We start from the raw sequence: 24163 nt of genomic DNA, 5'->3' as shown, positions 1-24163 counted from the left end.
CAAAAAGACATGATTGTTAGGGACCAAACGCATATTTGTACACCCATGTTTACAGCAGCATTACTCACAACAGCCAAAAGGTAGAAGTAACTCATTCACCGACATGATAAATAGGTAAATAAAATGTGGCATATACATACTAAAGAATATTATTCAGCCTTAAAAAGGAATGAAGTTGTTCTTTTTTAAAAAGATTTTATTCATTTATTTTTTTAGAGAGAGGCGGGGGAGAAAGACAGGGAGAGAAACATCAATGTGTGGTTGCCCCTCATATGCCCCCTACTGGGGTCCTGACCCGCAACCCAGGCATGTGCCCTAACTGGGAATTGAACCAATGACTCTTTGATTTGCAGGCCAGCACTCACTCTACTGAGCCACACCAGCCTGGGCAGGAATGAAGTTCTGATAGATGCTACAACATGGATGGACCTTGAAAGCACTGTGCTAAGTAAAGTAAGCCAGATGCAAAAGGACAGATACTGCATGATTCCAGTTATATAAGGTACCTAGAATAATGTAATTCATAGAGACAGAAAGTAGAATAGCGGTTACCAGAAGCTGGGAGAGAGAGAAGAATGAGGAGCTGTTTAACGGGAACAGTGTTTCTATTTGGGATGATGAAGCAGTTCTGGAGAAAGTGGTGATGGCTGCGCAAAATTAATGTACCTAATGCCACTGAACAGAACTTTAAAAATAGTTAAAGTGATAAATTTTACATTAAACCACAATTAAAAACAATTTTTTAAAGTAGCACACTTGTTAAAAGATGTACATAGCAATGACACAGTACACCTGATCTATCTTCAACTGGGTGTGGCTAGGATCTCTGGTGAAAGAAAAGCAATGAGACATTTAGGAACTGGACTGGGGTGTTATGGGGTAAAGGGAATAGATGTAAAATTGAGAGCCACTTTAAGATCTGACTCTGTGGAAAATACATATTAAACCTGGGCCTATTCTCTCCAATACACCGTTTCTTTTTGTCTTTTTCTTCTGACACATGTTCCTTCCAAAAGAGGTTCAATATAGTCTTTCCCCCAAGCCCCTATTCTAAAAGTAAAAACTTAGATGTTCTAAGGCAGGGTTTCTCAGGAGAGGGTGATCTTGCCCCTCAGGGGACACCTAGCAATGTCTGGAAACATTTTCGGGTTGCCACAAGGTGGGTAGGATGTGCTACAGACATCTAGTTGGTGTAAACCAGGATGCTGTTAAACTTCACACAAGGCACAGGATAGCCTTTCACAACAACAAATTACCTGGTCCAAAATGCCAATAACGTTGAGGTTGAAAAATCCTGTTCTAGGATTTTACTAAGTTACCTAATTTCTGGTAGAAATTGATCACAAATTATTGCTTTCACTTCCCTATTTTTTTCTTTTTTATTTACATCTTTTATAGGAAAAGCAAATCTAAGCACATGTGCTAAGGGTAGGTCTTTTATTTTGAGGAAATAGGACGAGGCTCAATGTTGATGCTTTGATGACAAATGGGGGGTCAGCAAGAGGAGACTATGCTACCATTTTCTTCACCCTGGCCAATCCCACCCATGATACTCTATGTCATGGGGCAAAGTGACACACTGAGGGGGCCAAGCAGCTGTGTACAGAGAAGAAAACAAATAAAAAAAAAATTCCATGTGAAGCTAGTGAAGGCAGTGCCTATGCTATCTGAATTGGGTAATTCTTCATGGAGGCCATTTTGGGTACGAGGGTTTATCTATATACCTAAAAAAAGTTTTAACAAAAATATTTTAATTCAATTAAAAATTTAAGTCATGAATTTTCCACAACTAAGCGTACTACTTATAAACTCAACATACTATTTATGATTATCTAAAGCTTGCATTTCATCTAAGGAGCGATAACCTATTAAGTACATAATACTACTGTATCAGTATCAAGAACAAATACTTTTGCTTTTATTTTCCTCTTGTATGATATTAAATAATAGACTTGCTGTAGCAAGTATAATGCATTTGATATAATTTAACTATTTTAAGAAATCCATTAACATTAAGGCCATGAGACCATTAGGAATTCATTATTATGGTACACATTAAAATGGTGCCTTCTTACAAACATTTTGGAAAACTGACAAGTACATACTAAAACTGAATACATGCACATCCCATAACCCAGTAATTCCACTCCCAGGCATATACCAACAGAAATGCATATATACACTCACCAAAAGACATATATAAGAATCTTATTCACAACATTATTCATAATAACTCAGAACTAGAAATTCTTCAAGTGCCCATCAATGGTAGAATGAATAAATTTTGGATATTAAAAAATGGGTAAATTAATAGAATACTATTCAGCAATTAAAATGAACGAACTACAAATACATGCAACAATGTAAATGAATATCACTCTGGAAGTTGAATAATGACCTCTAAATATACCCACAACCTAATCACTGGAACCTGTGGATGCTACTTTATATGGCAAAGAAAACTGCAGATGGGATTTAAATCAAGGATCTTGAAATGGGCAGGTTATCCTGGATTACAGAGGTGGGCCCTAAATGTAGAGACAGAAGACTTGACTACAGAAGAGATGATGTGATGAGGAAAACAGAGGCTTTGAACATGGAAGAAGGGGCCACAAGCCAAGACGACACGTAGTCACTGGAAGCTGAAAAAAGGCAAGAAAACAGATGTTCCACTCACAACCTCCAGATTCAGGAACAGCTGTGCTTATGTGTTGACTTTGGCCTAATGAAAACTCACTTGGGCTTTTGATTTCCAGGACTGTAAGAAAATAAATCAGTGTTTTAAGTCATTAAGTTTGTGGTAATCTGCTACAGTGGCATCAGAGAACCAGTACACACACAAATATAATGAGCAAAAAAATACTATATTATACATGATTCCATTTACATAAATTAAATGATAGATGAACCTAACCTATTGTTTTATTAGTGTGAATAGTAGCTACTTCTGGGGAGGAAGAAGACAATATTTAAGATAGGGGCAAGAGGAAGGCTTCTGGGATGCTCATAATGCTGTGTGTTGGTCTCAGGGCTGGAAATATGGGTATGCTGAATTTGTGAAAACTCTTATATGTGTATTCTTCTATAAGTATGGTATATGCAGTTTTAAAATTGGTGCCTTTTCAACACTTAGCAATCTGAGAGTCTGCTAAAAAAAGACAGATATATATTCAAAGAGGTGGGAAAAACACTCACTGAACAGTAACTTTATTTCTCAAGAATGCTAAAGATCTGTTTCTCTCTCTAAATGACTAAAAAAAAATCCCGACAGAATAGTGACTTTTAAATGCTAAAAAAAACAAGCTAACAGTAAAACATTGCTTAATTGCTTTGTTATACCTGGACCCTAGGACTGTAAATTATAAAAATACATGTAAACCACATTTTCTAAAATAACAGTAAACAAAGGAAAAAGTCAGGCACTACATACCAAATGATCAAAATGTCATTTGGGTCTAAGATTCTTGAAACTAGCAAAAATGTTAGTAACAGAAGTCTGCCATTAATCTACATAGATCATTAAATGTAAAAACAATTTATAAAACACATCAGAATTTTATTGCTTGAAGAATACAGCATATGAAATCACAAGAATGTCCAAATGCAAAGTCACTAGGCTTCAAACATATAATACATTATCAGATGCAGTAAAATATTAATTAACCTGAACTCTGCATCAAAAAAAAAAGGTGTGGAAAAATATCTACGTTGTTTACTTAAGAAACAGATATACTTAAAATAGCAAGTATAAGGATGTTACAGTACAAATTAGAAAAGCCAACACTCATTAACTTACTGTTTCTTAGACTAGACTACCTTTGGTACTTAAACTTAAAAAAAAAAAAAAATCCCTTCTTTCTTGTCCACAATACTTCATAGATACAGTATTAACTTCAACTTAACACATTCAGCAAAATTAATCTTTTTGTGGCATGGGAAAACTGTATTTAATAAATGTATAATAATATTTCACTTTTTCTAAAACTGCAAAATATGATCATTAAGAAATCTAATACTTGTAAACTTTACTTATTTACCTCTCCAATTAAAATTGGAATCCTGGCAGCCACAAACTATCCTTGGGCCTGGTGAATATAGAAGTTTAAATGATTTGGCAACTGACAAAGAAATTCAGATTATGTCATACTATCTTAAGTGGCTTTTCCATTCTGTTTCCAAAATACAAACAAGATGCCATTTCTTCAACACACTGGATTTTTATAAAAATCACTACCATACTTTATTAGAACCAAATTAAAGTTTCCTCCCTTTTAATGAGCAGGTTGAAACTACTTTTTATGTTTCATATAGGGCTGATAAGTTATTACATGCTTTTTAAAACAAAACAAATCATTTTTTAAAGTTACCGCTCTATGATGGAGACAATGATGCCATTTTAAAGGAAGCATTGGACACTGTAGGGCATCTAGTCAAGAAAATGTAAGAGTAATGCTAAAAACAAACAATAAGTAAACTATAACTGTTAAGTTAAATTACAAAAAAAAAATCCCTCTTTATTGCAAGCGTGCTCATCAACTTTCATTTCTTACCCCCAGCAAAAGCCTGAATATTCATTAACCTCAGTTAAACTGATGGAACCTAGGCAACTGTTTCACAAATTCCAATAAACATGGATAGACTAAGCAAGTAATACTATGACAATTATTGGAGTGAAATAGTAAGAATCACGCCAGTCCTCAAAACTGGACAGTCTTTGAAATGTGATAGTATAGCTCAGGATGAATTATGCAATAATAAAACAGTAATTTTTACCTCTACATAAAACAAAAACAAAATCGGAAATATAACCCACCAGATGTATACAAATAGTATCGAACACACCGCTTCCTAGTTTCTGAATGTCTTGTTTTGAAATTCTTTCAAACAAGTATATTTATCTGAGTGTGTATGTATGTGTATATATACACACACACATATTTGTATATCACACATATATACACACACACAGATGTGTATATATGTGTGTGTACATATACAGCTTGTAGATATATATATACACACACACAGATGTGTATATATGTGTGTGTACATATATAGCGTGTAGATATACTCATTTTAAAAGACAAAAAAATCAGGTATTACAGAACTGAAGTCTGTGTTTTTTTCACCAATTTGATCTAATGTCTACTGCATTGCACAGCACCTCCCAACCTAATAATTTAAAATTCCCAATTTTTAGTTTAGTTAAAAGGGCAGAGGAAATGAATGCAGATTTAGAGTTTCTGTATAAATTTCACTATATTTTTATAAACTTGGAGTTTTCTGTAACACTGTTTATTGATCAATAAAGGACTTACTGCTATCTAAAATCTCATAAACACCATTAAAAATTCAAAATTGATATACTGAACCTTAAATTTTCAACAGTTCAAAGAGACAGTTTTTACATGAATAGCACACAATAGATGAAAGTTAACAGCAGACATCCCTAGAATACCAGTGGCAAGTCCACCAAGATGCATACAAAATTACAGATAAGTATTTCTTTCACTGTTTTCTTGTGCAGGGAAAAACATTTATAGAGGAAACAGAACCTCAGCTGGTGAATTTCAGATGTCATCATCATCTTCTTCATCCTGAGAAGATCCTGCCTGGTTAGATGCACTGGCTGAGGCAGCAGCAAGCTGTGCTTGTTGGGCAGCTTGCTGCATTTGAAGCCATTCCTGCTGGGCCAGTTCTGCTTGTTGCTGTCTGGCCTAAACACCAAAAACATAAAAACAAATAATTTTTTAAAAGCCCACAACATACACACTTTGGTTAAATGTAGATTAAGCCAATTGCAGACTGAGTCATCAAATCTGGGTATTTCCCAACTACTATACAGGGTAGGGCAAAAGAAGGTTTACAGTTTAAGTAGACAAAACTGAGTTTATTATTGTATTACTTATTAATTATGATATCATTTTCTGTATGAACTGTAAACCTACTTTTGCCCCACCCTGTATAATGTTGTACATCTGAAGAACAGGAACTCTACGAGATTGGTTCTCTTACGGACAGTGCCCCTTTATGTCACATAATTTATGACCTTTGGTTCAACTGAAGAAGCTGAAAAAGTTGACAGAAAAATTACAATATTCTCTCTTTGGTTCCTTTACCTGTGTTTCTCTCTTTGCTTTGTTTCACTTCATTCTTCTGTTCTCTCAACTTACAATTTTGATGTAAACATTTTTCTATCCACAATTTTTTCTGTAGTTTAGACGCTCTCTACTACAGTACCCTTAAGTCTTAGGGAAAAGTACAATACATGAATACTAGAGCTATATTGATATTTCTTTTGAGTTTCTATCACAGCTATAGTGATAATACATCTTTTTTTTACCTCTTCCTCCTCTTCTTCCTCTGTAAATACACCCATGTGCATAGCTCACAGACACATACACCCTTCCCATATACACATTAGTGAAAAGGCACTTACCAAGGACTGAATTTAAATGGGATAGTTAAAATCCATTCATTTGATATATCTATCCTCTATAAAAACCACAGTATTTTAGAAATGAAGATGCATACATATGCAATACATGCACTGTGGCATGAGCTGAGACTCCTTCCCAATTTAATTTCATCCATTAGCAGAAACACCACATGAAGAAAGGAAAAAAATAAATGTTCTTAAAAAGATCATATAATTTCCCATTAACTGCTATCAAAACAATGCTGTTTCTCCCTCTTTGACTTTTCTCACAATCATTCCTTAAGCCAGGCTCCTATCCTCCTTTATGCATGGCCAATTCCTAGTCATCATTTAAAACACAAATCAGAAAGCCTTGCTCTATTTCACATATGCCATAATTCTCTATGTATTTCCATAGTTTGTTCTCTAATTATCTAAGTATATGTCTTTTTTTCTCCACTAGACTTAAGAACAGAAACTGTTTTCATATTCATTCTTGGATTCCCAATAGATAGGCTACCAGTATTTTCTGAGTGAATGCTTCATGAAAAAACCATGATGTACAGTGTATGCTCTACACTCTTAACTTTTCTTAATAATCTGTCATGAGTTTATTACCCAAACATTTTTAGAGAATTCTATTCAGGTCATTATCATACTTTAAAAAAAAATCATTTAATTGTTACCATTTAAGTCTAAATTTCTCAGCCTGTAGTTCAAGGTACTCCAAATTACTGCCTGCTCCTATCTATTGCTCTAATCTTTTTTTGTAACATGTACCTTGTACAAAAAACAAAACACTAGAACATAAAATATTTCCCAAACATACACCATCCCCTCACATTTTCCCTAACTTTACTCATGCATTTGAAATTTCCTGATTTTCACCTACTAAAATTCCACTCTTCCTTCAGGTCAAACCAAAATACTATTTTCCCATTAAGCTTTTTCCTGATTCCTTCCAGTAATATTCAGAATCTAATCAGGAGACAGAAGTAACACTAGTTAGGAAAACAGAAAGAATGTAGTATTTGTTAACCAAGTATAAAGTTGTTAACTAGGAAAGTGAAAAGGCAAGAAAAAAACACTAACATGTCATGCAGGCAGCAACTACAGAGAGCACCCACCAACCCTAAAACAGGGGGAACAAGGGAAAAGCCTGGAGTTTTTAAAACTTAGGAGCTTAGAGGAGCAACCCATGGAACTAAAATTCAGACCTCTGAAAAAAGAGCCTAGATGGACTGATACTAGAATCTGAGCTTGGAGGAGAGCCCCAAAGTTTGAGTCTCATCCCTGAGGAAGGAAATGAATGTTCAGGCTGGTTCTATAAGTATTAGAGAAACTGCAAACTAGATTCAATTCCTGCCGCAGGAAAAAATTGATGCAGCCAGAATGAAGATGCATTGCTAGCTTGCTGAAAGGAATGCAAAATTAACTGGAAGTAAAAGAAAGAAGCCCAAGTGCTGTCTTCCTCCAGCCTGGCAATCGCCCTCTAGAGCCTCTGCAGCTGGCATTAGAGTCTAACAGTAGTCAGCTAGAAAAAATGGAAATATGGTTTGGGGAGTACTAAGCCCTGTCACAAAGTGGAGCACAGAAAGGTGGATTTCAGGCTGAGACAACTGCTTAGGAATTGGCACACACTGATACCACCAAAATTGAGTATGATGTCTCTGTACTTGGATTCTCTTTATATCTTCCTCATGAGAATAGTCAGCCTCATAATGCAGTTGTTAGTGTACCTCTATTATACCTCCTCTGCAAAAACTTCTTTTGTTTAGGAAATTACAAACCAGGTATCGTCTCTAATAACTACTTTCCCCATTTGTATGAAATGGAGAAGTAGTTATGGAAAATAGCTATTCTAACACACAGGCATATTTACTTTTATGACAGGAGTGCCCAGAGTTCAAAATAGACTAAGAGTGCTTCACAAAAAACATTTAAAGACTTCATGAGAAAATTGTAGGGCAAAACAAATATGTGAAATTATCAACTTAAGAATGCCTACTCTGTGGCCTAATCAATTATAAATACATGTAATTTCATAGCACAGAAAAAACTCAAATAATATCAAGTCTCTACACAGGTTTTATTGCAAAAGTACATGATCTCACAGTTTATTCAATGATCTGCAAAGGCATGTACTGGTTATATCTAAAATTTAACTGACTTTTAGGTACCATGGCCCCATATCAGCTTCTATACTTTTATCTCCAAACATGAAAGCATTCTTACACCTTTAAAATCATGGTTGATTGATAAATTATATTTGTATTCATCTCCACAAATTAAAATTCAATAGTATTTATTCTAATTTCCTTCCCCCCTCCTGCCTCTTACCCAGTCCATCCCAAGTGTTTTCTCTCTAAAATGGAAGTATGAGAGGTAAGCAGGCATACACTTCCTAATTCATTTCTTCTTTTGGAAGTTTTCACTGTTTTAAGATTCTCACTTTCACTTACTAAAATGACTCATTTATAATTTATAGTTAACTTCAATCTTGATTTTTTATGTACCCCCCTTCTCAATTAATTGCCTCTAGCAATGAAAGACAGCTAATTGTGTATTTAAAATAAAGTCTAAAAGAAGAAATGAAATAAAAATGATGAAAAAGACGCTGTATTTACTTACCAGTTCCTTTCATATTTAGGACTTAAGTACTTTGTGCTCTAGGGAAGTCCTAGGCAGCTGCTAAAATTTTACCTCTGCTAATTTCCCTCACTAGACCAAAGAATCTTCACCCATAGATCAGGGAAAGAAAAAAAGGGTCACAAGGAGGGGGAAATAAAAAGCAGATGACAAAGAAACAGAGGGGAACATAAATTTGTCAGGCCGTCAATTATTTCTTTCATTCATCTTTTTACTCTGGAAAGGATAAAGCATGATCCACTTAAAAATACCAAAATAAATTTCAGTAGATAAAACGGTGGCTAGAGCATTAGCATGGTATTGTAGAAAGAGCACAGGTTTTGGAGACAGAAAATATGAGTCTGAATCAAGACTCTAACACTTTCTAACTGTATGGACTTCCCCGTTTTGTTTGTTTAACTCAATCCTTCCTAGTAAACTAAGCTGCATAATGACAGGAACTATGTCTCTTGTATAATGTTACAAGCCTTGCATTTAGCACTATGTCTGGTAAATAGTGAAGACTTTAGTAAGTATCTGTAAAACGAATGAATAATCTCATGCAAGTTTCTCCATCTCTGAGTCTGTTTCTTAATGTATAAATGGATATAATAAAATTTATATTATACATAAAAACTCTACAAAGTGCCCTGGCCAGGTGACTCAGTTGGCATGTCATCAAAAGGTTACAGGTTCAATCCCTGGTTGGGGTGCATACAGTAGGCAACCGATTGATGTCTCTATCTTTCTCTCCCTCCTCCCACACCTCCACACCCCTCTCCCAGCCACCTTCCTCTCTCTTAAAAAAAAAAAAATCAATAAGCATATCCTTGGGTAAGGATTAAAAAAACAAAAACAAAAACAAAGCCTCTGCAAAAGTATTTTAAGTATCTAGCAGAGCATCTTTTTCCTTTCATCAAATATATAATTTGGCACCCTATAAGTGATTTGCAATAGTAAAGAATCAATAAATGATACTCATTAAGGGTTTTTTTTTTAATCATTACTTCTTCTTTGTTACTTTGTATTCATATGGGTTATAACACTGTTTGGATGTGTTCACAACTGCCTCAAATGCTTATAGACTTAACCATGTACATTCATAAATTATCCCACATCTTATTGTGAGGACTAAATAAAATAATACAGTTAAATTACTTGGTAATATAATAAACACATGGTTAGAACTCAATAAATGTTAGTAAACTTTTATTTTATTACAGTGCCAATCCAGAATAGATTACCTAAAGTGACACTTCCCAGTTCTAATGGTAACTTACAGTAACTGGTAGGAAATCTTACTTCTATTCAACCCAAAACTGCTTTACAATTTCAAATGAGAGGCCAGATCTTAGTAGACAAAAAAACAGCCTCATCTCCGCCCCCTCCCCCCGCTTTTTTTAAATAGGGGGAATATCGGTACTTGGGTACTAATCCTTTACTGAACTGTATAAAGCAATGAAGAAGTTTTCTTCCTTTCTCTGCTCCAATGGCTCTTCAAAAATAATTTTAAGATTAGAGCATTTTAAAGGGGTATTTAAGATCTAATTTAAATACAAAGTAGATGGTAATCAAATGTTCCTTACATGCCACTCATCACAAATTTTGACAGTATTTTCTCACCAACCCATCATTTTAAATCTTAAGAATATTTAGGTATACTTTTCATTCTTGTAAATAATCATTCTGTCTGGGAAAAAAAATCAAAGTAAAATCTCAGTAGTTATTTGGAGTCGTTCTCCTTAGAAAACAGATAGCTACAAATATTTACTTTTACATGAAGTAAAAAACTGGCCTAATAGAGTCAAACTGGCCATCTCTAGACATCAGTCTCTGTGATCAAATAATCAGCCACAGAAAGAAAATCCTCTGGAGTATGCTGATTTAGGAAATTACTTAAGAAACCATTCTTATTTCTATTGGCAAACAGGGTAGGATTCAAATGAAAATAATGTAAAATACATCACTTACTTTTGCAAATAATTCCTGTTGCTGCCTCAATAACTCTTCTTCAGGAATGCCAAGGTTTTCCAAACGAGAACTGGCCTTTCTTCTTTTTAATGCTACAGTCTTGCATTCTTGTAAAACTTCTTTTACTTCACTAATATAAGAGCCAAAGCCCAAACTTTCTAGGGCTAGGAAAAGGAAAGTATGAAAACATGAAAGAATGATAGAACACAGCTTATCCTCTACATATGGAACTTAAAAGTTTTTGTAGGGTTTTTTTTTTAGGAGATTGTTGTTTTCTAATAATTTTAACTACATTCTAGTTGCAGAGCAATTATCTGGATGGCTATGACAAAATATTTTGTTAACTTTCTTAATATTAGATTGAAAATTAGTTAAAACTTAAGAAACATTTGAAGGCACAAGCCTCCTTCATTTTCCCCTTTCTTTCTGACTAATTTTTAAAAAACCAAAGCACGTCCTGTGAGGGGGAAAAAAAAGTCCAATGTAAGAACATGTGGTTTTCGTAAGAAAACTCTTTTCCTATACCATTCATAATAAATCAAACATCATTAAGTCAGTCATTTTCTCAAAAAATATAAAAAAAGCAAATATTTGGAATATATTTGTTAATAACACATTTTGTGCCTTTTGACTTAGAAAAAGTAGGCTTTGGTAACACATGCTCTAAATGTCAGGAGGACAGGAGGATGAAAGAATAGATAAGTTCTTTTGTTCAATATACCAAGAGGAACTATTTTTAGCAAAGACACTCAAATTGCCAAGTTAAGAAATACTGGTGGAAATAACTTATGAAATTCAGCACTTATATTCAGCCAACAAGTTTCTCTTGAAAATAAAACTTAACAGGAAACACTATTAAAACATTTCAAGTGTTGTGGCAGAAAAACTGGGTTAAAGGACAATTATAAGGATAGAAGAAACGTTAATAAAAAAATTTTTTTTTCACATTTTGAACAATATTTTTAAAAGAAAATGCACTATCTAAATGCTTTCTATAATTGAGAAAAGCAAGGCATAAAATTTCCTTTTGGTTCATAGTACTCAAAATTATGTTGTATAGCTCTACATGTTGACTAAGACCCTAAAGGCATATTTTGTTTTCTGAGCCAACGATGAAATAAAGGTAGTGAGAAACACAGTAAATGAACTTAATTTAGTTCATCAATTCTTGTCTTCTTTTAACAATTATGATGAACCAGACTGCCCCCAGTAACGATGCCCTAAATTCTAACTTCAGGGATTTGCTCTTCAGGGAGAATACCAAATGTACCTTTACAAATCCACATTCCCACTGTGAGCTGTGGTTTTAAGACATTATAGCCCTGGCTGGTGTGGCTCAGTGACTGAGTGCCGGCCTATGAACCAAAAGGTCACTGGTTTGATTCCCAGTCAGGGCACATGCCTGGGTTGTGGGCCAGATCCCCATTTGTAGGCATGCAAGATGCCACTGAGTGATGTTTCTCTCCCTCTCTTTCTCTCTCCCTTCCCCTCTCTCTAAAAACAAATAAAGTCTTTTTTTAAAAAAGACATTATAAATGACTTCAACTTTAATTACTTCAAATGTTAAAACAGTTTAATCAATCTTCTTTAGAAATAATCTGATGCCATAAAGCAAAGTACTATTATTGGAACTTTAAGTTAGCTTACTGACCCTACCTTGAAACCCAGAAAGCTTCAGTATTTTGTAAGTAGGTAACATAAGAGAAACATAAATTTCAGAAAATCATTATTCTGATTTCTGTACACCAAATTAACTACTGTATAATTCTTGGCCTGAATGAGCTTGGGGTATAGTAGGAAATTAAGTGAAGGTCAGACAGTCTGTATTTTTTACTTGAATTAATAGATGATTATTTTTTAAGTATCAATGTTAGATGCCAATGTTTTTGTCTTTTTTCTTTTTTAAAGGCACAAGCATTATAGTGTATTTTCAGTAATTTTGACTGGAGACAATACCAAAAAAAACCAAGTGAATGGTTCAGGATTTCCCACCACATTCTAAAAAAAAAAAAATCTTACTTCCTTAGCCCTGTACCACAGTTCCCCAGGATCTAGCTCCACCAATCTTTCCAGCATTTATGTCTGCCATTATTAAATCCCTGCATACTTCTGCTAAATCTCCCTGCTCAGTGTTTTCCAGCAGGCACCAGTTCCCCACATTCATGCTGATGATAATGCATTCAAGGCCCAGATCAAACTCCATCTTCAAATTAAGCTTGCCTGATCATCCTAGATAGAAGTAATTGCCCCCTGTTGAAATAAGATAATGCAGAATTTCAAACTTGGTTGTCACTGCATTCGTATTGGAGGACCTTGGTTATGCTGCTTAACATCTCTAAGCTTCAATTTTCCATCTCCAAAATGAGAATAGCATTTATTCCATAATATCTCCCTACAACCAGAAACAGTATAGTGGTTAAGCAAGAAGGCCCTAAGGCTGCCAAGGACTGACCCCCAGCTCTACCTCATATTAGCTGTGTGACCCCACATAAGTCCCTTCACCTTTGCCTCTAAAACAAGAATAACAGTACCTACATCTCTTCAGATCAGGTTGCTGTGAAGAATAAATTAATATAAATAAAGAACTTATAACAGAGGGTGGCCCGTAGAAGGAACCAAATAAAATATTATTATATTTGTATTAGTTCTAGGGTTATAGGAATCAACAATTAATTTAAGAAATTTAATATAGTGTTTAGTACATAGGAGGAGCTTAACTAACTTAGGCTATGTATTATTCATATTTGTTTTTCTCTTACATTTAAAAGACTACCCTAATAAGGATACAGGATCTAAATAAATATATAGCTATGCATTATCACACCTATACTCAAGTTGAATGAGTATATTTATAATACAAAATATTAAATTTACAAAATTAACAAATGAACTCAGTGGAGAGATACCTCTTCAAAATATTATGAATTACTAGACTAAATATTTTTAAAAATTCATACCAAACTACCTTTAATCATAGAGGATGTGGGTTAAAAATTAAAAACAACTCACCTTTAAAAACATTTAAGGTTAAGAGCACTGCTTTCAAAAAAATATGCAAGTTAATCCAGTTAATATTATTCAATGATCTACTATACACAAGTACTGTATTCTTAATAAAATGGTTTCACAGGAGCAGCCATAAGTTTAAATTAAAAAACTGAATTGACTTTAATCCAGATTTTAAATACACTTTGGCTAACATATTAACAACTGGATATACTAACTTCTAAACAGGGAGGTATTTTACATCATTTCTTACTATGTGATAGTAATCGTTCCCATTTTATACAAAGGAGAATCTTAAAGGATAAGGGAAATGGCCTTTAAGAAGGGTCATTGTTTACTTTTATGCAGGTTATTCAATGCACAACAGTACCATATCTAAGGAAGGCCATTCACACTGTAAACATCATGGATTTGTATGGTTACAATATAATGTTATAATTTGTATGTTAAAATCTGCGCTTTTTCTGGCAGATGGTAATAAAGGTTTTTAAGGAAGGAGTGCCTTTTTCTAATATGTACAAAGGGACTTAATGGACTGTTAATGGCACTGGCTCTAAGGACCTTGGAGTAAAAGCCAAAAAATAAAAATAATTTTTTAAAAATTTGTGGGTAAAACACACACATCACTTGTTCCTCAGAGGTTTGGCTGCTACCCTCTGCCATTTATCTTAAAACTATATCCACAAAAATAAATGGTATATTAGGGGGAAAAATTACTTAGCACATTTTTCAATCTGAAAGAGCGATGCTGACAAGAGACCTACTTAGGGGGGGAAAAATAACTTCCACAAGCAATAATATTTGTAATGCAGGCTTATCTTACCATACAAAAATGATGTAATCCTGAAAAGTTCTGTTATAACAAGAATTTGAATTATGAACTTTTTACTTCAAAATATAATGCATGTTTTTCATTAAAAAACATATATAAAATAACATTCTCTAATTTCTCTTATTTTATTTTGTTTGTATGTTGGGAAGGGAGGGGTGTGATGTAGTTCACTTAAAATACATTAAAAGGATGCAGGCTAAACTGACTTTTTGGCTCATTAGCCTGGCAAGGTTTCTGAAGACCCTAAGAACCATGTCCTCTATGGTATTACTACTCCTGGAAATTTGGGAAAAGAGACTGATAACGGAGCAGGAATCAAGTATCACTCATCTTTACATCCTTAGCTGTACCCAGCACAGTGCCAACTACATAGTAGTATCTAAAAGTAATTCTTGGATAGCAAGAGAGAAACAAAAGACATATCAATTTTAAGAAAAATAGTAAAAATCCTAACTTGAAATAATACTGATTATGTGATAAATTGTGCAGTGCAAATTACATGTGTCTCTCTGGAAAAAAATATCAGTATGGATGATTATTTAGGCAACATAGTATCATTCTCATTCTCATTATTATTACAACTCAGCAATCACTTAGCTCCTCTGATTTCAAAACTACTTTACATCCACTTTTGAAAACAGACTGTGGTTTAGGCGAGAGCAAAGTTACTCAAACTATAGTCTATAGACTTGTGTCAGAATTGCTTGTAATGTTCTGTGTAAGCATTTAAGAGACTTCACAGCAAAACTGTAACTATATGAGGTGATAGATGTGTTAAATAGCCTTGTTGTGGTAATCATTTCACAATATATACATATATCAAATCATTACATTGTACAGCTTAAACTTACACAATGTTATATGTCACTTATATCTCAATAAAGGGGGAAAAACCTTTATAGCAATTTGACAGAGTGATTTTATGTTTATTAAGTATAACAACAGAAAATATGTTTGTTTATGCCTTTTTTCTTATTTTTCTAATGAGTCATTATTATATTTACAAAAGAACCAGTATGAGAGGGACTAAAATTTTTAAAAAGGCACTCAACATAGATAACTTGGAGCACTCAACTGCTACATAAGCAAATCCTCAAAGACTTTTTCAAACTTTCACTATTTTCAGTTACTATTCTCATAAATGTGAAAAAAAGTGTAGCAAGAGGTTTAAAGTGCAGAAAGAAAATAATATCAATATATTCTTACACTTTAAGGTTAAACATAAACTTTCAGCTTTGTATTTTAATCAGAAACACTATATGAGTTTTAAAAATTATTATTTATGCCCTCGTTGGCGTGGCTCAGTGGAGTGATTGCTGGCTTGTGAACTGAAGGGTTGCTGGTTCAATTCCCGGTTGGAGCACATGCCTGGGTTGTGGGCCAGGTTCCTGGTTGGGGGCCTTGTGAGAGGCAACTGATATGTCTCCCACACTGGTATTTCTCTCCTTTCTCCCTCCCTTCCCCTCTCTCTAAAGGTAAGAAAATAAACTCGTAGGAAAAATTATTATTTATTGTAATGTATTTCCTGTGAGGTTCTCAACCCTGATTCTCAATAGATTACAAGCTGTACCTGAAACCATTAAGTATTATTTATACATAAATGGGGTAACATTTAACAGATATGCCTAAGGTGAAAGACTTTCCAGTTGCACAACTTGCAGCTCTTCACTCTTAATGTCAATTCTCTCCATAATGTAGCAGAAAATGTTAAAACTCATAGAACTCATTTCAATGTTCATTGAAACCAGCAATGGAACAAAAGGAACACTTTAGAACTTCTATTTGTGTATCTGTGATTGTCAATATTAAGTCTATTTTCTTAAACTCAAAATAAGCAAGACATTTAGAAAATTTTTTTAAATTTAACCTTATAGTTATAGTATTTCACAGATTTACTGGCAATAAAATTACCTCAACTTTAACTTGAATATTACAGAACTGACTCAAATGCTTAATTTGCTCTCATAAGATAAAGTGGCAAATGAACAAGCGAAATGTCCTGATGCAAAGTCTAGCTCATTAAACTTATTATTTAAATCTCTAAACTTCAGACCTGACTGGTGTGGCTCAGTTGGGTCTGATTCCTGGTCAGGGCACATGCCTGGGTTGCAGGCCACTGAGAGGCAACCGATCAATGTTTCTCTAACATCCATGTGTCTCTCCCTCTCTTTCTCCCTCCCTTCCCCTTTCTCTAAAAATAAGTAAAATTTAAAAAGCAAACAAACAAAAAAAGCCCTCCATACTATTTTAAAATGAACATTATTATTCCACTTGGATATATACTACATTCCTAAATAACCAATGCTGACAGAAAGTATAAAAAATGTTATTTCTACCATGATTTACCTAGCTTTCCAGAGTAAGTCTATAAAGACATATTTTAAAAGATCTAAAATATACGCATATTACACTTTTTTTTAAAAAAAGACTTTATTTATTTATTTTTTTTAGAGAGAGAATGGAAGGGAGGGAAAAAGGGAAAGAAACATCGATGGGTGAGACACATATGGATGGGTAGCCTCTTGCACACCTCCAACTGGGGACCTGGCCTGCAAACCAGCCCTAGGTCCTGACTGGAAATTGACCTGGCAGCCTTTTGCAACCTTTCGGTTCATAGGTTGATGCTCAATCCACTGAGCCACACCAGCCAGAGCTTAAACATTTCTTTAAAAAAATTTTAAGCACTCAAGACAAAAAAAAAAAAAAAAAAAAAAAATCTTTAAAAAATTAACATGAGACTAATATGAAACCTAAAATCTATTCCTCTAACTGGGGAGAATTTTGGGCAAAAATGGTACCTTACCCACTAAACAATGTCAATGTTACAAGGTGGAGAAAAGGTAAATTTATAAGACTAAAACAAATAAATACATGATTTTTTTAAGTTAATAAATCATATTCAGTACACAAAGGAAATGCTTTTACTGGAACTTCCCAACTAATCCTGTAAACTGAATTTATCATACTCCAAGTTGAGGCATTTAACCACTGCTTGCTACAGCTGCACTTTTATACCATCATGTCAATCAGAAATCTAAATATATCCTAGAAAAGAAAACTCTACCCAAGAAGACAGATTGTAGTGTGTTATTAGGTTTTTGGAATGATCCCCACTTCTGTGGTATAAATAAATGTTTAGGCAGATCCTTTAGAAATTTTTTTTTGCAATTTACATTAGAAAGGCAATGTTGATAAAAAGAATCTTTTTCTTTTTTATGAGTTGTAAAAGGAAATTATAGCTATCTGTATTGGGTAATCTTGTGAAGGACTTACAACAACAATCACACATACAACGTAAAACTAAAAACACAAGAGGAAAATTAGACAATTTGACTTTCATTTTACTGCCAGAGTATTCAGCATACAAAAAAAGTAGAAGTTTAAAAATCAAATATGCTTTTTCCTAGGGATTTATGTTCTCCTTATGTACTAAAATGGAAATGTAAGAGTATATTTTAAATCTACCTTCCACACATAATTAAGGACTAACAATGAATCACTTAATCCTTTTGTCAATATTGACAGTAAAGTATTGGATATGGGGAATATGAGCAGATGTGTTTTCTACTTCAGAACAGGAAAAGTCACCCTTTAAAAAGTTAAACTATAAAAAGTAAAATGGCAGACAGCTACATGCCTACCAAAATGATAAAATGACTGTATTTCTTCAAAAGCAATCAAGAAACTGACAGAATTTTAATTGATTACAAGAAACAAGTTATCACCTCAAGTTGAATGATACTTTTTTTATAAGAGTACACATAAGTGCCTCCCAAAACATTATGACTAGGAACTCTGTCTCCCCATACCTAAAACAAAACATCAGAATGTAGTCTTCAAGTCTCTATTACTGGACTAAATCCTTTCCAATATAAGAGAGAAGAAATTGTTGAAAATTTCAGAAGTGCTGTTCAATAAAAGCCTAAGTGTATACATCTAAATAATAATGGCATCAGGAAAGAACAAGAATATTCCATGATATATCTTACAATCTAGTAATAAGCTTTAAAAACTTATCTACATAGAACAAGGGACGCTACAGAGAAGGAAAAGAAAAAGAGAGAGAGAGAAAGAGAAAAAGGATATTCACCCTTTTTTTACATAATAGAACTGGAGTGCTTTTGGTAACAAGGATCATTAAAACATTTTTATTAAAAAAATTTTATTGATTGATTTTAAAAAGAGAGAGGAAGAGGAAGGAGATGGAGGGAGGGGCGGAGGGAGAGGGGAGAGACACACAAGAGACAAAGACAGACAGACAGAGTAATCGACTTGTTGGTTCACTTATTGATACATTCATGGGTTGATTCTTGTAGTGTGTATGTGCCCTGACCCGGGATGAACTCGAAACCCTGGTGTATCCAGGAGGGTGCTCTATCAACTGAAATACCCGGTCAGGGCCATTAAAACCATTTTTAAAGCAGGAAATATACTCTGTTCAACACCAACAAACTTCACAACGTTGAACACATTCACGTTAAGAATTGTTTTACTCGTATGTTGAGAAAATTCAACTTTTCCTCGGTGAGGAAGGGGTACTGTCGTCCCCACTCCTGCTTGAAGTTCCTGTCAGATTTTTAATTTTCCGAGGGAGCACTTCTGGGTTCCTTTCTCAGTTGTCATGATCTACGTTTCACTTTAGGCAAACGACTTCTCAGTTGTCATGTCTAGGTTCCACTTTAACCAGGCAAAATTCTTGTTTCTTCGGCTTACCTAGCTGTAGGAAAATTAAGACTACTACTAATACTGTACCTTTGCGGATGTTAGCTGACTTAAAGGTTTACAATCCTTATTTGTACTCGCTGGATGAAAAGTTCCACGAGAATATACTACACAGGGATTTTCTTAAGGCATCTGCTGCCTCCATGCCCTCGTGGCTATTTCCCAGTACTGAGCTGGGGAGAGGAATCAAGGTTTTGACATGAACGGGTAATGCGACGAGCAAGCTGTCCCCAGACCCCCATTTAAACAAAATCCCACACATAACACTTACCTTGTATGACATGCTCTGGCGAGATGGTCTTTTTTTCCGATTTGTTACAAATTTCATTGGCTTCAGAAGATATAAGATGAATGAATTCAGTGCAGCAGTTCACTACCAGCTCCCGGGCATCGTTGGCCACCCGGACATTGGGGAGAGTCTCTTTGATCATCTTATTGATAGCAGCTCTGGGAATAGTCAGATCATCATCGTTGCCAGATGAGGAAGCCATCGTATCTTCCTGCCTCCTGCGCTCCGACTTTTAAAAACTCCCCAGTTCTGGTCCACTACTCCACAAAGATTTTTCAAAAGGCCGCCCTTGGGGTGATCCCAGAGGCGCTATGAGTAGAGGGTGTAGAAAATGAAGCGGTAGGGGGCTGGCACTAGAGGGCGGGTAACACCCGAGTGTGAGATTTAGGGCGAGGCTGGGAGGAAAATCGAGGGGCCGAGGATTCTGGGGACAGCACTGCCGAGGTCGGAAAAGGAAAGCAAGGTGGTTAGGAGTTTGAGCACCGGGGAACCACCTTCGTGTATCCTTAGAGAGGAGGGCGCTGTCGCCTAACCGGTCCCCAACGGCGCCGGAGCACAAGCAAGGTCCAGGGGCACGGGCCCCGCTTTGGTTCCAGTCGGACACACAGAGGACTTGGCTCTACTGAGCCGGAGCCCCGGCTGCCGCCGCCGCCAGCAGCCGTTGCCGCCGTTTCGGCCAAACCATCCTTCAGACACCCACGCCGCCGCCTCACAACATGGCCGCAGCAGCTGCTGGAACCCAGGCGGGCGCCTGAGAACGAATACAGACAGTCAGGCACAAGGGAAACGGCACTGGAGGTCGCCGTAGCCGTTAAGCCCGAACGCAGATCGTGGAAGCCAAAACCGCGGCAACGGTGGTCCCTCAAGAGGCCAGAGAAGAGGTTTGGGGGAAGTCTGTCCCGACACCCTTTGCGCTACCGGAAGCCTCACCCCCTTAGTCCCCACTCCCCCGTCGAACGAGTTCCGGGTGTGACTGCCACCCTTCCCCCACCCGCACCGGCGGGAACCGCTGGACCTCGCGGCCCTCAGCTTTCTCCTGCCGCGGTTGCGGCACGCTCCCGCGGATCCTGCCCTTGTATGGGGGCCGTAGCCGGCCGAGCGCGCGCCTCGCCGTACCGGAAAACCTCGAGCACGCGCTTGCTCTTCGGCTGCGGCTCCAGACTGCTTTGGGTGGGTGGATCGCCTCAACAGCTGAGGCCTCGAGACCCTCTCTCTCCCAGCCATGTTCAGGGACAAAGGAACGCTGGATTTCGTTAAAAAAATTTTTTTGTTGTTGTTCCTCAAAGAGCCCGACTTGGGATTAAACAAGAACAAGGTCTTGGCTCTGGGGAAAGCAGAAGCCGGTGTTGTCTGCCTGTTCCTGCACAGTCTAGAGGAAAAGCTTCTGATGGTACCTAATAGACGTTATTGGGATCAAAGCTCTCAGTGATCCTCCAGAGCTTCGTGTTATGGGAAACAAAACATGCAGAGAAGTGCCTTGCGTTCCCAGTCACTACTAATGGCTAAACCGAAAGCTAGAAACAAGATACAGCGTAGTGGAAATAATGCGTAGCATACAATGAGCCATATTAAGAGGTTCCAACTTAGCCATTATTAATGGTGTATTGCACGTTGGCTTCTGGAGAGGGGAAAAAAGTGTGAAAGTAAGCAGCTCTGAGCTTTTCGTCTGTCCAGAGTGACTAGTAATATCGATGTGTGTAAAGTTCTTCACAAAAAATTGCATTATTTTTTAAAAATTAAGCTTGTCATAGTGTCATTTGGAGGAAGAGCCTGAATAGTGGGGTGTTGCAATTTCTAGAAAGTAAGTCAGGTACTGTTTAAATCAGTTATGGCACTTTAGTTAATCAGCTACATTGTTCCTCATGTATTGGACAGCAGCTGGCTTGTTTGAAATGTTTTCTTTAAACCATTTTATTTAAGGAAGACCCTAGATGTGGCACCTCAAGGAGACCTTGGTTAATCACACTGCCTCCCCCCTCTTTTAGCATTTTCTCTAGCACACTTGAGGGTTCTTTAATTTCTAAGGTGCAGACTCTTGTTCTTCAATGCTGCTAAATTTAAACCCAAGTTTTTTTTTTTACAATAAGTTATAACATTTGTAATTGGAAGCTTAACATTTAAAAAAAAGTAAATTATAGTAGTCTTTATGTTCATTTATCATTGCTAACACACCAGTTGCTAGCTGGTAATACAAATTGAGAATAACCAACGTCTATTTTGTACTTCTTTTATGATTAGCACTGTACTTCGTTTTTTACTTAAGTACTTAAGTTTTATTTGATACTCATAGCAACCTTATTTACTAGATACTGTTTTAATCTCCATTTTACAGATAAGAAAAGTGAAGCTGGGAGAAGCTAAATAACTTCCCTAAAATCAATATAGCAGTCAGGAGTCTAGATTATGTTGTAAGAACAAATAACCCCAAAATCTCAAAAGGTTTATTTCTTACTCATTTTATAGGTTCATCCTGAGTCTGCAAGAGGATTTATCACACAGTAATCACTAAAGAATCCACTGGAACTGTTGGGAAGAAGTAATGAAGGTGCCTTGAAATTTAGGCTTTTGACAGCTGGAAAGGAAGAAAATAATTTGTGTTCAAAATAATATAAAGTTGTGGAGACAGAAATTGCTCTGGGAACAGTGAGGAGATCGCCTTAATTGAATTAAAGCATTTGTGTTTACAGTAGTGAGAGAGAAGTAAGAAAGCCAAATACATGAGACAGCAGAAGTCATGAAGTAATAGAAGCCAAGAAATAGAGAGAGGGGAGAAGAGAGAAGTCAGTTGTAACTAGAGCAATAGAAGAAAGGTAAGAAGCTTTCTTTAGGCCTCAAAAAATCATGTCAGAGTTCAAAAAAAATGGATCACCTGAGTGTTGGTGTGTTCTGCTGTTTCATTCTTTTTTTTTCCCCCAAGATGTTATTTATTTTTAGAGAGGGGAAGGGAGGGAGAGAAACATCAAAGCGCTGGAGAAACGGCCATTTCCAGCTGGGGACCTGGCCTGCAACCCAGGCATGTGCCCTGACTGGGAATAGAACTAACAACTTAGATCCACAGGCCAGTGGATCTCAGTGCTCAATCCATTGAGCCACACCAGTCAGGCCTGTGTTTTGCTTTTGAAAGGGACCATAGACCTCCATGAAACATTTTCCTATGCTTCTTTACTTCCTATGTATCTTCGTAATACTCTTCTAGAATTCCCATTTTTGTTCTACACAACTTGAAAGAGCCCAACTCATTCAAGGGCTTTGGCTTCAGATTAAGGCTTGATGCTGACTGCCACATAACTAATTTGGGTAGGGTATTTAAGTTGTGTCTTGCTTTTTCATCTATAAAATAAGGATAAGAATACCTGCTTTAAAGGGTATTTTAAAGCTCAAATTATGTAATATACACAAAGTATTTAAACCAGAATTTACATGGTAAATAAATAATAGTAGTTGTTTAAAAAAAAATCATTATTGCCCTGATTAATATTGCTCCTAGGAATGGAGTAAAGAGTTTGAAAAGAGAGGTGATTTCAAAAACTATTTCACAGAAAGAATTGAAAAAAACCTACAGTTTGGACCCAAGATAATCAAGGAAACAAGACTAGCCAGATACAATTATAAGACTTGAGATTAGAGATTAGGGTGGTGTCAAAAACAGCAAAACTGAAAGGGAGGAATTTAGAGGAAAGGTGCTTGCTTTTGTACATTTGGGTTTGAGGCAACAATAGGCATTTAAGAAGGTGACATGGGCAGTAAAAAGAGAAGACAGCATCTTATTCCTACATTCATTCAACACCTGAGTGTCTACTGTCCTGAGTATGGTATGAGAGAAATAAGGATGGCTATAATATCATCCTAGTTTTCAACCAGTTGGGAGAATCACAATATAAGCCAGAAGGAAATAAAATACTATGATAAACACATAAACTAAGAGTATGTAGAGGAAGGATTGATTAACATACAACTTGTGAGGTACAGAGGGCTTTAGGGAAGACTCAACATTTTAACTGAGCCTTAAAGATTGAGTACAATTTTGACACAGAAGGAAAGAATATGCAGCTGAAGAAGAAACATAAAAGTACTTTGTATGATACAGAAAAATCAAGTAGCCTAGAGTGACTCTATCTATAGGGTTTGTAAAGAGTTACAGTGGGATGAGCTACAGGAAAGGTAAATTAGGCTCAAAACATAATAAATCAGTGCCTATTGTGAATTATACCCCTTGCTAGTAATATTCATATTTACTTTATCATTTAATAACCATACAAAATGAGTGTTTTGATGACTAGGAAAACAGTTTTAGAGA

At 35.9% G+C, this 24163-nt stretch overlaps 2 protein-coding genes across 2 annotated transcripts; one reads left to right on the top strand and one right to left on the bottom strand.

Annotated features, from left to right (window-relative positions):
- Positions 1-1918: 1918 nt before the first annotated feature.
- Positions 1919-21093, bottom strand: DR1 (down-regulator of transcription 1). The gene is made up of 4 exons (XM_054592151.1): positions 20983-21093; positions 19849-20617; positions 11018-11181; positions 1919-5717 (listed from the first exon to the last, which is right to left on the bottom strand). The coding sequence occupies exons 2-4, from the start codon at positions 20066-20068 to the stop codon at positions 5571-5573; spliced, it is 531 nt and encodes a 176-aa protein (XP_054448126.1). The 5' UTR covers positions 20069-20617; positions 20983-21093; the 3' UTR covers positions 1919-5570.
- LOC129085763 (serine/arginine repetitive matrix protein 1-like) lies at positions 20198-22801 on the top strand. The gene is made up of 3 exons (XM_054592184.1): positions 20198-20205; positions 20379-21036; positions 22330-22801. The coding sequence occupies exons 1-3, from the start codon at positions 20198-20200 to the stop codon at positions 22366-22368; spliced, it is 705 nt and encodes a 234-aa protein (XP_054448159.1). The 3' UTR covers positions 22369-22801.
- The last annotated feature ends 1362 nt before the right edge of the window (positions 22802-24163 follow it).

The sequence above is a fragment of the Pteronotus mesoamericanus genome, unplaced genomic scaffold, assembly GCF_021234165.1.
Source record: "Pteronotus mesoamericanus isolate MK-2021 breed Mesoamerican mustached bat unplaced genomic scaffold, CSHL_Meso_final scaffold_31, whole genome shotgun sequence".
Lineage (NCBI taxonomy): Eukaryota > Metazoa > Chordata > Mammalia > Chiroptera > Mormoopidae > Pteronotus > Pteronotus mesoamericanus.
This window is presented reverse-complemented; position numbering and strand designations above follow the sequence as displayed.